The sequence below is a fragment of the Manacus candei genome, unplaced genomic scaffold, assembly GCF_025592945.1.
Source record: "Manacus candei isolate 608988 ecotype Guabito, Panama unplaced genomic scaffold, ASM2559294v1 h1tg000049l, whole genome shotgun sequence".
NCBI classification, from domain to species: Eukaryota; Metazoa; Chordata; class Aves; order Passeriformes; family Pipridae; genus Manacus; species Manacus candei.
Genome location: NW_026138097.1, coordinates 20,308,902 through 20,324,005, shown reverse-complemented (window position 1 = coordinate 20,324,005; position 15,104 = coordinate 20,308,902). Strand labels below are relative to the sequence as shown.

The window sequence follows — 15,104 nt, the reverse complement described above, 5'->3', positions numbered from 1 at the left end:
CTACACTCACAAAAAAGTAATGCTGAAGCCTTAGAGCAATATGGGGGATGATGCCACAGTACAAGGAATATGATGCCAGGCACACTGGAAAATCCTTGCAGAACTGCTGCATAACAGCAGTGCTGTGTAAGATGATGTCCTCTACAAGACACGCAAAGGAACAAGCACTTCTCTTACTTCAGCTGGGACTACAGCACTATCATAGAGAAAAGATGAAAGGGAATGGTGTAACCTGGCCTCTTAGAACAGTCAACTCACTTAAACTCCAAGAGGGAATCTTAAATGGGGAAAATATACCACAAGTCTCACTGGAAATAGAAAATACTTCTAAATAGCTACAGGGACAGATTTTTAAATGTGCAAAATTTTCCTTCAAATTAAAGGGGGACTCCATTTACTAGACTTGTTTTTCTTTGTCAACAAACTAGATTATACTGTTATGCAAGAGGTAGCCCACATCCAACAATCATTAAAATCAAAGTGTATCCTTACCCTCTGAAGACGTGTACAGAAAGGTACGGGTTGCTATAGATCGTCAAAGCTGGAGACCCTTTCTGGGTCAGAACATGCAGTACTTGGGACCTCAAATGTGTTTTTTCAGTCTTTAACTCTCTGACTATATTTATCAACATAAAAACCTATGACAATGAATACAATACAGCAACTATTCCACATGCTATGCATCTCTGACACTCAGTACACCTGGTACGTCTAGCTCGAAGCTCAGAGCTACCCCCCAAGGCCTGTCTCTAAGTAAATCCACACAAAAAACCTGACATCCCCAACCTCATTATTTTTAGACCATGTTGGAAAAATAAGAAAGAAAGAAAGAAAGTAGAGGGGATAGGATATCAGCAATTCATTTCTATCTTTACAGAGACAGCTGATGGATGTGTGGAGATCTGATGCACCAACATATTCTTTGATTAGACATAAGACATGTTCTGCAAACATAGCTGAAGAAAATAGATTCCCACTATCTAAAAATTAAAAATCTCCAAGGATATCTCAAAAAAAATAATCAATAAAAAATGAAAACTTGATTAAAAAATACCTGTCAAAAAGATGCTAAAAGGCAATTATATATGCAGAAATATCAGAAAAAAGACATTTTTAAAAAGAGTTAGAAGGCTGGGAACCTTAAAGAAGAAGCAGCACACAGGAATAACATGTTATAGAGACTTATCTCTCTCTATCACTAAACAATCCAACAGCACAGAAAGAGCTGACTTCTAAATTAAAATAAAAAAAGAAGAATCAGAATATAAAAACCCTGAACAGGAAAACACCCTCAAGCTACACAAACCAGGCAGGTCAAACTTGTTCTCATCTTTTGATGAGGTCAAGTTAATCAGCCACATGTGGCTTGATAGCTTATTTTGTAAATTGCTTCAGCAAAACCAAATCAATGTTTGCTAGCAAGCCTCAGAGCTCTGCTTCTGATTGAACAGTGCTGTGTATCCAGGAAGGAACAACAATTAGAAATATAGTCATCTAACCATCAGTACTCTCTATGGTAACGAGCCAAACCTCATTTTGCTGCAGCTATAATTAATATCCCAACTAAATTTCAAAGCACAGAGCACAGAGCACCTCCAGGCCACAGCCCTCTTGATGAATATTGTTCCATGTTTCATGTGCACCCTCAGTCCAGCAGCTGAAACACATCCTTTTGTCCACGCAACCCTTCTGGAGTAATCACTGGCAGGACCACAGCAGGACACATTTTCAAATGAGCCGTGACATTTATATCAACTGAAAGTCTGTCCTAGTATCTTAGGATGTGTTACATGTCTACAAAAGCTGTTCACTCAAAATGAGCTCCACACTGAAGCTCGTCATTGGATGGCAGGCTGGGTTGAATTGTACTGGAACAGTGGGTTTTGTCTTTCACGATTTTGCTACAAGGTCTCAGCTTGCATTAAGATAAAGAAACAATCAGAAAAACATGTGCTCAGGGGTGCCAATCGTGCTGACCCTCAAAATTGCACATCAAGATTTTTAACATAATCACACCCTGAAGAGGACAGAGGACATGAAATAGGCGAGATCAGGTAACAGCACTCCTCAAATGCCACAGCTCCACCACAGAGCAGGACAAGGATGACCCAGCACTGCCTAAAATGACAACAGAAATGAAAGCTGGAAGCGAGACTTAGCCTGCCCATCTGAATTCCAGTTCTGAGTAAACCATCCACACTGCCAGCAAGCACAGAATTGCAGAATATGGTGAGCTGGAAGGGACCCACAAGGATCATGCAGTCCAATTCCCAGCCCTGCACAGGACCATACCCAAGAATCAGGCCATGTGCCCGGGAGTATTGCACTAAAGACTTCAGGTAGAAGAGCCAGATCTCTGCGCTGACTGAACCGTGGGACTTGCAATAAGGGGTTTTTTTTGTAGAGGTTTTTTTTCGGGGGAGTTTTTTGGAAGGTTTTTTAAATCTAATTTCTATAAAGCTATGTAATACAAACATTACCTGGAAGAAATCTCACAAATCGTGGCATGAAGTGATATCTGGGACAGGAAACAGAATCATTTTCAAGTGAAGGACCTTAAATATGAAAAAAAATACAGAAAATTTATGAACAGCAACATATTTGCCAAAGAAGAAAAAGAGCAACTTTGCTGCAAACGAAATCATTGAACGGTGATTACATTTGATAGGGCCCCAGTCACAATTCGAAATGTAACGAAACACACAGCAGAAAGGAACAGAGAGAACTTGCAGTGAAAGCTTTCACATGGACAATTTAAAAGAAATCTACAATAATTTCAAAATAAAAAGAACCAAATAAAACCCCCAGTACTTTTATGTAAAACAGTAATACAAAAAGACTGGTTTATATAATCAATTAATTATTTCACTTACGCCTTACAGATACAAGCACTGGTTTATTAGCTCCTCCCAATTAGCAGAGTGTTTTTGTTTACAATAACAAAGAAAATTTCCATGGTACTATTTTGTGCGGGTATTTTTCATTTCCTATTCATCACATAAAGCTTTACATAAAAACAAAAACTAAACCAGTAAGTACCTAGTGTTAAAAAAGAACTATCAGAAGTGGTGATATGAAAGACAACCTGATAAACTGATATTAAAATACCAGGTTATATAGGTGTGATATTTAGCATCACACCAAAGACTACACAAAACGTATTAAACCTGAGTGCTCCTCTGCTTAACTGCAGTGAGTGTAGAGTGCATCTCCACAAAGTCAAGATACTAAGACCTACAGATACTGAAATATAATTCCTTTGATACATTCCTTTTTCTTTAAGACCATGGGAAGTATCATCCACAAAATTCTCCTTTGCTGCAGTCTTCACAGAAACAAGTATTTTCATCTTGTCAAGTCAAAAAACATTCAGCTCTAATGATACGTTATCCCTCCACAGCTGTCTGTATGACACTGCTTTGTAAGTCGACTGTAGAGAAATATGGTATGAGTAACTTGTTTGTTAGCTTGTAAAAATAAGAGAATAGTTGACTTGACACTTTGGCTTTCAAAACACCATGCCTATGATACTCTGAAATATTAAATGTACCGTAATATTTACTGTTTGATTAAAAAGAACAGTTTTGGATTAAAGCAGAAATTTAGTTTATCTGTGAGAATACAGAGCCAAGTTTGTGCATTTTCATTGCTAAAGAGTTCACACTATTGAACTCTAATATATTTCATCTTCCTGAACAATAAAGTGTTTGTCCCTCTCAAATAAAACTGCATTTACATTGCTATTTTGAGGACCCTTTCAAAGGCAAAGTTACCTTTAAGATTCCAGTCATACAGCTCCAAAATATCTTTGAATAGATATGAAGAGAACAGCTCAAGACCTCTCACACAAAAATTCTGGAAAAACAAATAAACCAAAATTATAATTATATAATACTGTAATACAAATAATGCCACTCATGTATAAATAGAACAGTAAAAAACCCCAGTGTCTTCATATTTGCCAACCATTAGATACTGGGTTTTGGAAACAGTATTGATATCTCTGTGATCATCTACTGTAACATAGCACAGTGGTCTCTTCAGAAAGCATTGTCAAGAAAGAATGGTATTGAAGACTCTTTACTGAATGCTCAAATCAACACTTGAGGCAGAAGTTATAAATCTGCAATAATGTGCCAAGCACTAAAACCATTTTCACCTGAGCAAGCTAAGCAGATGACATATTTCCAAGAAGTATCTTTTTCATAATTCATTTTTCCTACATACTCATTTAAAAGTTTATAAATCATCACCTGTGGTATCATTACCACTTCCATAGCAACATATCAGTGCAACACAAATTGAGGATTATGACCTCAACAGCCAACAGAAGAGAAGGAAAAAAGATGAAAGGGCTAAAAAAACCCCCATTCTTTTCATCAAGTAGGCTAGTCCAGTGAAAGAACTTATAAACCTTCCTGAACAAACGAAGTCAGGCTGGGTTGATATAAATTGTGCATGTATAATATCAGCCATAAATTTCAAACCCAACACCACAATCTCTCTCACAAGAAATCATCAGTACAGATGGTCCACGAATAACACTGTAGCCATTTGACCAGAAGTCCCCAAAACGGTCACTTCCCTATTTCGCTTGGTGGCCATTTGTTGTTTCAGATCAAGATTTGCAAAGAACACGGCAGATTCCCTAACAAGAAATGAATTGCTTTGATCACATTATTCTTTCTGAGGAATTTCAGGGCTGTTGCATATATTTAGATGCTGCTGAGCAACAGAAAAGAGATAACTAGAAAGAAAAATGCAAATATATGTGACTAAATTAAACACCGATCCTATCTTTGTAGTTAATATGCAGGGGTGTTTCTGTACCTACACACGCTGTTCCACAGTAGCAATTTACTTCACAAACTGGCTTCACCAGGGATTAGTTTGTGATAGAAAAACCCACCATAAACAGATTATGAACTGAATGTGCTTTGTTTGTATCCACAGGAAATTTGTTTTGGCAACAGCTTATATTAAGTACTGATAAGCAATCTTCAGAGCTTCAAACTTACAATTAAGTTTCAGCTCTGCCACTGACTTATGTTGTCCTGGCAAACAGGTACCTCCACATATGCCTTATTTTTGTCATCCGTAAGAGAAGGCTAATACCTACCTCAGCTTACAAATAAGAGTACCTGACATATATTGTATATAACTTAAAATGAAAGGAACCTATGGATATAAGCACTTCTTACTATTTGATTTCGATATATGATAGCCTAGGTAGATGGATTTACACTAGTACCTGTGAGTGCAAGTTCCTCTTCAGCCATTAACTCAGAACTCAATCAGTCTCTTAGAGACTTCACAAGTTGGGATACTGAAAAGTTTAATCCATTAAGCACATCAACAATTCTTAACCCACTCTAACTTTTAGACTAATTATCCTTCTTACCTCAGGCATCATCTCCTCAATAAAGTGAATTGTATAGTCAATGTTAAATCTGATTACTTTACACAGAGGAATCTGGAAGGAAAATAGAAATTCAGCATGAAGAACTATACAGCATCAAATATATAGTTAATACAATTTTGTATGCAAAGGAATTACTGTCTACTGAAAAGGGCACTTACTAAAACACCTACTCTGGAGGATCGTGCAAAGAGACAGGGACACAAGCATGTGTGAAGGAAGCACCAGTTCTAACCTCCACCTCGGTAATAGCGCAATGCTGACAGGAGGGATGGTAAAGGAAGGTTAAATATTGCCATCTACTGGAAATGAAATTTTCTTCAGAAGCAAAAGTAAACCCGTAAACCTCAGTAAACCTGTATCTTCTCACTTGTATATTTGGAAGTGAATTTGTTGTTGGTGACACAACAAGTCAGATTGATACAGTGGTCTGAAAGCAAGATGTTTTTAGCACACTGCCAATTCTGTTAGCTATACTGTCTTAAAATGTGGTTTTAAAGCAACACCACATAAGAACTTCAGGATAAACTTACAGGTTTATACCAGTTTCATCCAATAAGTACTCTGAGAAGTTCATTCAACTAACTAGAAAGACAAACATCTAATTCCTTTTTTTCATCTTTGAAGAAGGTTTCTTTGTGGTCACAGTTTGAAGATGTTGCTTACCACAATTAGTCAAGACAAAACCTGAGACCCACTAGCAGAACTGTCTTTCTCCTGTCCACACAGTGCTGGCAAGGTGTTCGTAACATACATGTATTGCTGTTTTAGAGAAGTTTGGCTTCAGGGCAGAAATAGTATACCTTCTAAACAAACCCCAAGACGTAGCAATGAACATACTTACGTTTGTTAGTGGAGCATGTGCAAACATTGAGAACCCTTCAAAGATATATTCATGGTCATCATACTCAATAACAGTAGGTCTGTCTGTCTTAAAAAAGCAAACAAAACCACCACAGAGTAAGCAAGAAGTACTACTACTTTTGTCACTGAAAACAAAATTAGAGTCCTAGTTAGAATTATTTATGAAGTACTTACTAAGAAGTTTGTGGGAGGCGACACAGTAATTCGGTAGTGGTATAGTCTTCCAGCATTATTGGTCATGGGGCGACACGGTTTAATGGGCTTAAAGAAAGAGATAAGTAGAACTATATGTAGAGTCAAGGCAAATTTAGATTAAAAGAGAGAATAAAGCATTTCTAATAGCCATGAAATATGAATTAGGAAAAATTAAATAAAAGCAGGTAGTCATAATTAATCGTTCTGGGGAGAGGGAAAGTGTGGCCTTATCTACACTTTCACTTTCAGAAATACTTTTAATGCTACTCAAAGGCAAAAAAAGGTGAAAAATATTGCTGTATTTTGTTCATTTTCCATTTGACTCTCCACCTTTCTTACACACCGCAGTTAGTTGTTTACAAGCCAGGCTAATTTCCTCTTCTGTACAAATTTGTTGCAGGAAACATATTTTTAAAAGTTTACAGAGGAACCTGGACTTCACATGGTAAGGTCTTAAGGTACATTATCAAAACAGACAGGTATCAGCTCATCTGCTTGGGGTAAATCTGAGACCTGAAGAGAAGGGACTACTCTATCACCACAGAGGCAGCTCCAGTAACCCCGCTCTGTTTCCCAGCTTGTCATGCCTGACTATAAGGTACAAAGGTAGCCAGCTCTCCATGCACTCTGGTGCAACACCAGACACCCGAGATTCTTGTTTCCTGACTTTTTCTGAAGCAGTTCTGTGTAAAGACCTAAAACTCCTCAACAGTCAGACAAAAACCGTTTTTCATATGCCCTACATCCATTTTGTTGCAGTATGGAGGCTGTCACCAGCCTGTTCAGAATACATCTGTCTGCATAGGAAAAAAAAAAACAAAACCACTGCAGTGAGCAGGGTACTACTCTAAACAGTGCTACAAAAGTTAGCCTGATGGCAATGGCAAGACAGTTATACCACTAGGCTGCTCTGGACACTTCGAAAAACCTATCCAGTAAGTAGGGTGATTACACAGGCTGTTCAACCCCAAAGTAAGCTTCTCACGCTGCAAAACAACAGTTACACACCAGCTAGTTTAAAGTTAGGCAGTTTCTTCTGCAGGACAATGTAAAAATCACTATATTCTGGAGATTTTCTGAAACCTCAGATTCCCCGATGGCCTTGCTCCAGGGAGCAGCTGCCTTCATGCAACAAGTTTTATTTTTATATATATATATTCAAATATATTTTTTATATTTTTTTTCTCCTCCTTTTATCCCTCCTTCTCTCTAAGAAACACACTAGAGATAATGAGTTGAGGAACTGATCCTGAACTAAAGTGATTTCTAGTAAGCTTCAGACCAAAGCCATTTTTCCAAACTCGATAATTTCACAGAAACATGCATAACTCCTTTAGTTGCAGAGAAATAAAAGACTGTTTCAGTAAATATATGTAAGAAGGCCTACCAAAAAATAAATGCTTCAAGAAAATGTACAACAATAAATTGTAAAATCTACATGCTAAGGCAAGAACACCTCCTGACAATCTTTGTGCTCCTTTCAACAGCAGAATTACTATTTAGTTTTCCTTTTAAAGTATTCACTTCACAAAGCAGGCCCTTCACAACCTACTCATACACCTGAAGATAGTAGAACTTAAATCACAAGATCTTTTTTATTAAAGCAATTGTGTTTCAGAAACTTAAAAAAACCCCAAACATAGAACTAAACAAACACAGGCAAAAGTTTTCCCTAGTTTTCAGATTTCATTACCAGTATTGCATTTTAAATATGAGGTTACACAACTAAGTGATTTAAAGTTGCACAGGAGTTTTTTACTTAGCCTGTAAATCACGGGGAAAAAACTCAAATCAACCCAATTAGGAATTTACAGCAGTAAGTTTGTATTCATAATTGCAATTTTTAGAATTACTAATACCTCTTCACCAGGATAAATGCCATGTCTTATTCCTGTTCGTCGAGCTTTAGCACTGCACTTGCACAAAGGTCCATCATTCATCTGTCAAAAACAAAATGGGATTCTGTTTTCTTGAAAGTGGTTTTGGAAAAGTATGTTGGTTTTAATGCCCAGAGTGCTCATGCTTCTAAAAGCCTGTCATGCTTAGATTAAGTGGATGTTCTTAAGCCAATAAAACTGAAAACAGTATAGACTAATGTAAGAGAACTGCACAATAGCATTAGAACTTTATCACTGTTTCAGAAGCACAAGATGGAAACCAACACTTTCAGCAGAATTCTACCTCTCTGCTATCACATACATCTTTTCCATTTCCTATACATACAAACAGCACGCTGCCTGTCTAAAATAAAATTCAGGTCCTAAACATGCATGTGCCAATATTTACATGCTGAAATCTCAACACTGAAACAGTTCCACTAAACTCACTGACTGAAAATCCACCTCCAATTAAGCCCTCTGCCATGGGACAAGGCAGAGGGTACTCTAAAGAACTAATGGGACCACTTCAAATCCAAACTGTGAACAGATCAGTAAAAAAGATAAAGGGGGAAAAATACCACTTCAGTATTCTATATGGGTGCATCAAGTAGTTATACCAAAAAGAGCCAATGCACATATTATAAAGCTAGTGTCTTTCTTTTTGTTTTTATGACCAAGATCAATGTATACTATCAATTACTGCAACACCCTAAAGCTTTCTGCTTTTAACATTATGTTCGCTGCAGAAATACAACGAAAGATGCCAAGAACCAAACCAGAGAAACAAATTAAGTTCCCAACCCCAGGTTTTAATCCAAGTTTGAATCTAAGAACTTGAACTTTTTTCAACTTAGGGAAAAAAAAAGCCAATAACCCTGCAACGCAATACAAAAACCGCAGAACTTTTCACACTTTTACAAGCAGTCCGAAAACATAAATATCACCCATGGTGGGGCTAAATAACATCATCACACAACAGATATAATGTGAAGACGCCACAGGAAGCAAGAACCACCGAACTGCTGCTAATGTTAGTTTTAGGCAGTTAGGATAGGGACAGAAGTTTTGAGTTCTGATGTTAATTCTCTGAATGTTCACCTCAGTTTAGTTTCTTAAGACTGGTATGTACAAAGGAATGTAAGAAGCAGGGCACTTTACTTCGACACCTTAAGTCACACAGTCTTAACAATGCAGTGACATGAGAGCTTATTGTTCACACTTTTTTTCCCTGCACTCTGAGACCCTTGAGGAAAGTACAGGCTCAAAGAAAGTGAAGCATGCTTACAGGTAAAAGTGTACTTCCTCATTGGCTTAGACAGCCACAAAAGAGAAGAGAGTTAAAAATGCAGTCAACAGTTAATTGCTCATCAGTCCTCCAAAACTAAGGGCCTACAGAGGCTATTTAAATAATCATCACTTATTTTCAAAAATCTCATCCTTATTTCTTAGAATTGTTCAGCACTAATATTGCCTCTGTTATATTAAATGCACAGACCAAAGCTGAGAGATATATGAAGTACTTGTAGGGCCCAGGACTTGAGAAGCAAGTCAGATACATATATACCTTGTCCCTCATGACACTGCTCATGGAAAAAAACCACAGAAGAGTAATCATGAAGTGATGATAAAATGATATTGAAAGATCACAAATTTACACAGGCAATGCCTTCTAACTTTCTCTGACCAACAGGGCAGCAAAAACAAGCAGATAATGCTTGCAACGAAAAGGCCACTGTGGTGGCATTGGATTTAACAATTTATTTTCTGGCAACTGGCAGCATTGCTGGAGATTATCCAAAATGACAAACAAACTTCTCAGATTGAAGGGTTGGCAAGATGCATCCTACATATCTAGTTCTATGCCAGACAGAGTACTTGTACAAGTCAGTGCATTCCTGTTTTATTTTGTCGTAGCTAGAAAGCATTTTGGCATACTAGATAAATACCTATGCAAATTTCAAATGTTTTCAAATAAAATCTACTCAGAAGTAATACAGCATTGACAAGCTCACCATGATCCAATTTCAGCCCTTTCAAGAAAGATGAAGAGGTAATCTCAAGAAAGTTTTTGGGAAAGAGTTTTTGAGCAGGAAACTCATATACTAAACATTCCTGAATCTATTCATTCTACAGTTATTTCACTTTTTTTTTTAGCTAATATTCTGCTTAGAACATTACTTTGAAGTGTGCCCAAGAGCTACACCATTTTTATAGTTAAATATCTAAGCAGTTCGCTACTTTTGTTTTCCATACAAATAAAAATAGCTAGCTATGCTCAATCAATTTTTTTTTTTAACTAGAAGCATAAAGACGAATCTGTAATAGAATATTCAACAGACCTTTGAATTACCACAGTGGCAATATGCATTGCAGTATCTCTTCACATTATGATTTGTTGCACACTAAACTCATGCATCATACAAAGTGCCAGAAAAATAAATTTACCGAGATGCCACTTGACAAGGAGAGAATAGACTGTAAAATATTTATCTAAGAAAGATGAAGATGGTGAATTTGCAAACAAAAGCTAGTCTTCTGTGCAATGTTCAAAACAACACTTCATGAGCTCAGCAATTACGTTTAACGAGAACTACAATCTCCACGCAATTACAAAAGAACCGCTACACAAGAAATTAGAACCATTAACTGCATATTTAAAACATTATTTATCATTACAAGCTGAGAGCTTCAAGGTGAATTTATAAAGGACATAAACATGTTGCCTTTTCTCCATCACAGAATTCATTCGTATACCTTTATCTCAGGGCTAAGAGGACAACATTAGCACACTGTTAGCAATTAAGGCTTTATTAACGCTGCCAGACATGATTCCAACTGAACAATCCCCATGATTAATTAGCTGGAACCATACTCTTGAAATCAAAAGTGAAGTGCTTTGAAGATGAGAGAGAAAAGGGAAAAGGGGGTAAAGAAAGCATTTTGAAATAGATGCCACCTGGCATGTTTGACAACAAGGCAGAATTTTTGGTCTATGGGGAGAATGACTTTTGGACACACAGCACTTTTTCCTCTCACCGTACCTGCCCTGGATCGTTGTACCACAGTTCTTCATGGAGACGATCAGGGTGTGCTTTTTTACGCTTAATTTCTGCAATGACGTCAATAACATCTGAATCCGAACTGCTAGAGCAGCTGCTGTCATCTTCAGAGTCACACTCTGACTCACTGGAGCTCTCTGGTTCACACAGTAGAAATAAAGACAGCTGAAAAACACTTACACATGCTCCCTTCTCTGTAGCAATGCACTCTCTAACATGACATATCTAATCGTGGCATACTCAAAAGTTAAAGTTGTGAATGACACTCGCACTAAGAAAAAGATGGACAGCAACTCCATTTTTAATTAAAAGTGACAAAAAATGCTGTAGATATTAAATACCTATAAGAAGAGCACCTGTTTGCACACATGAGAGAATGTTGTTTGGCTGCCCAGGAGCACCACTGATAAGTCACAGAAAACCAGTTTCAATTACTTGATGTTAAAGATTTTAGTGCTATAACCAACACAAGTATTACTGTAAAGTTAAAAAAGCACATACAAAAAAAAAAAGAAAAAAGAGAAAGAAAAAAGAGAAACAAACACACATAAGGTCACTAGTACAAGCTAAGCAGAACCTCTTGTTTAGAAGTTAATTCTTCTTGCTATGAGCAAAATGCTTATGTCTAGTTTCATTTTACCTAAAAATGATCCTGTCTGTAGCAGGATATTGTCTGTTTAAGTGTTTTTGAAACAACACATATGTATAGAATTATTACAGAATATGTACTGTCAGACTCATTTTTCAAAATCAATTCTTTCTAATAAATCCATTAACACATATTAGAAACCACAGGCAAGAAGAAAACCTAGAATTTAAATAATTTAAATAAATGCTTTCATAGCCAACATATATACTAGGATGCAAGAAAGGTTTATTATTCTTGCAATAAAACACATTTCTTCCATTTCTAAGTTTTGACTTAAGAAAAAATATATAATTACAGTTAGTGCTTTGAAATACTGTGAAACTACGGTTCAAAATACCCGTACTTACTGAATACAAGACTCTCCTTAGTTAAAAGAAAAAGGAGAGAGAAAAAATGAGAGAATACCACTAGTAAAATATTTCCCTTCTTTTTTTTTTTTAAGAAGCACTTTTACACAGTTCATAATTTGGCATAAAGTGTTATTAAAATATGTCCTTGGAATGTATGGTCAGATATACTCAGCTGAAATTGAGTTTTCTCTAAACGTGTGCATGCGTGTATCACTACAAATATTCACAAAGACTTCAATGTTAAAAGTTCTCTGATATACAACTGGTTATTGTTTAAGTCTAACTTCAGGTGCAAAATGAGCACAGGACCTGTGAGACTAAGCTGGAGTTCTGAAAGACCAACGCAGAACTTCTGGATTTCACAGACTGAGATCACAAAGTCATAGAATGATTTGGGTTGGAAGGGACCTTAAAGATCATCTAGTTCCAAACCCTCTGCCATGGGCAGGGACAGTTCCCACTAGATCAGCTTGCTCAACGTCCCACTCAAGCTGGCCTTGAACACTGCCAGGGATGGGACATTCACAAGTTCTGTGGGCAGCCTGTTCCAGTGCCTCACCACCCTCACAGTAAAGAATTTCTTCCGTAATCAGCCTTTCATGATCTAAAAGTGTTCCTGGAGCGCATTGCTATCTCACTACAATACACAATTACTGCTAACATGAGGCAGAACAGAGACAGCATTTACTGAAGTACAAAATAAGACAAACTACAGAAGCATGGCTGTAGGAGAAGCTGGCACAGACACCGAGTCATCCCAGGGGACCAGTGAAGACACAGAGCTTTCAGGTCCTCCAAAAATACTGGAAAAAGAACCACAAAGAAATTGCTCTTGGCCCAATCATCCATTTTAGCCTGAAGCAGCAGGCTTTCTTCCTGCAGAGTTCTGAGAAAGTGAGGGCTTTACACAGGTATGTTCAAGTTAGCAGTTTTGTGCTTGATTCATCTACATGAAAAAACACCTCCTAAAACCCCCTACAGTTAACTTTTCTAGTGATTCTTGAATGAATTCAAATATATGCAAATTTTCTGTTCAAAAAAACGTTAAAAAAATGGTTTTCTTTACAAAAGTGAATTCACATTTTATTTCATCAGTGTTTATTTTTTCTCATCTTGACTGTATCCTTTTACACCATCAGCATGTATTTAACTATGCCATTATGTCGGTATTTCAACTTTAAAAATTACATATAAAAAATTCTAAAGAGTTACTAAGCTGAGATATGAGAGTCTGAAGCAGCTCATCTGGCAAACACAAAGCATCAGTTAAGAAGCAAGTCCAACAGAGTATCTAAATTACTGTGTCTACGAATTTCCTGAACTAAAACAACTGACTAAAAACACACTACGAAACACTGAAATGCTGGAAGTATGAAAGGAAGAGCCAACAGTTCCCACAAAACTAAATAAGAAAAATAGCTTTCACTGACTTCTTAGTAGGCAAATTGATATAAAAATCTATGTCCTGCTAATTCAACCACTATTTCCCCAATAAATGATGCTGCTAGCAGATGTACTTCACTGCAAGATGATCCATATGGGTGGCACACGACAATGCAGATAAAGTATGTTATGTAAACAGATGCATAAGTCTGATAATAGTAAGGAGAGTTGCACAACAAAAGTACAATCCAGAAGAAAGATTCGGTGACATAAAAAGCAGACCTATGAGTTTATCACCACTACTCTTTCTTAGTTTTTAGAAATATAAGACCAGGAGCTCCTCAAAGCCTCTCATGTACCATTCTCTGGACCATCAGATCATGCTCAGGGTGCTTTTATGCCATGGAAGAAACCAGCATACAGTAGTGCTGGATACTCTCCATTTTCCCCTAAGCTTTCTGGGTAAAGAATCTAGCTCTACTTCAGTCAAAAGCTAGAATAAAATTCCCATGGATATGCAACACAAAGGAGGGATTTTAAAAAAACAGATTAACCTACCAACATTATTAAATACACACAACTACCAAAACAGGTTAACTAGAGATTACTCCGTTTCTCCTGAGCTTTGTCATCATTTCAGCCTACCTAAATCTTCATCCAGCTTGGTCTTTGGTGGCTCCCACGGTGGCCTGGCTGCTTTGGCCTTTGCCTGTCGCTTTCCTAACTCCTCATCAAATTTTTCATACAGATCTCGGAGCTTGCTTGTTCCTACCACAGTAGAGTCCCCCTGTCAATAAAAAAAATCAGAGCAACAACAAAACAAAACAATACAGTGTTGAAATAGCACATGAACACAACATGTAGCAGCATTTCTGAAGAAAAGCAAGGGGGGGGGAAAGACAGATCTATGTAGTTCAATGAAACATGGAAATACCTATTAAGATTTCAGCATACCATTACATTGCTTCACTAAGTGAACTAGCAGGAAAATTACCTCCTTTGCTAGTATAACATTTCTCCAAGATTGTGGGAATACATGGTGCTTGAGGTATCTTTGCTCAAACACAGGTACAATGGGGAAAAAATAATCTTTCCCTCCTGGAGACAAAAAAAAAGTAGCCCTGTTCCATGTACCACTAATCTGAATGTTGACAGATAGAAGAAACTGAGGAAAATAGAGAATAGCACCAACATATAAAGCCCCTAACAGGGTTAAAAGACTGAGATGACTGGGGGAAGAGAAGAATTAAATTACATAAAACATGATCGGGATGAAGGGTTCATATTAATCAAGTAATCAAATAA

General features: G+C 37.1%; 1 protein-coding gene across 2 annotated transcripts in view; it reads right to left on the bottom strand.

Moving 5' to 3' along the window:
* Positions 1 to 15,104, bottom strand: part of DROSHA (drosha ribonuclease III) — a 70,583-nt gene that overhangs the window by 48,632 nt on the left and 6,847 nt on the right. For both annotated transcript variants that reach the window (XM_051799382.1, XM_051799381.1), the window contains 8 exons: positions 14,445 to 14,586; positions 11,400 to 11,554; positions 8,338 to 8,418; positions 6,458 to 6,544; positions 6,264 to 6,350; positions 5,402 to 5,473; positions 3,774 to 3,855; positions 2,481 to 2,555 (listed from right to left, as the gene is read on the bottom strand). In XM_051799382.1, coding sequence (XP_051655342.1) covers positions 2,481 to 2,555; positions 3,774 to 3,855; positions 5,402 to 5,473; positions 6,264 to 6,350; positions 6,458 to 6,544; positions 8,338 to 8,418; positions 11,400 to 11,554; positions 14,445 to 14,586 — 781 coding nt within the window. The remainder of the gene's footprint in view (positions 1 to 2,480; positions 2,556 to 3,773; positions 3,856 to 5,401; positions 5,474 to 6,263; positions 6,351 to 6,457; positions 6,545 to 8,337; positions 8,419 to 11,399; positions 11,555 to 14,444; positions 14,587 to 15,104) is intronic.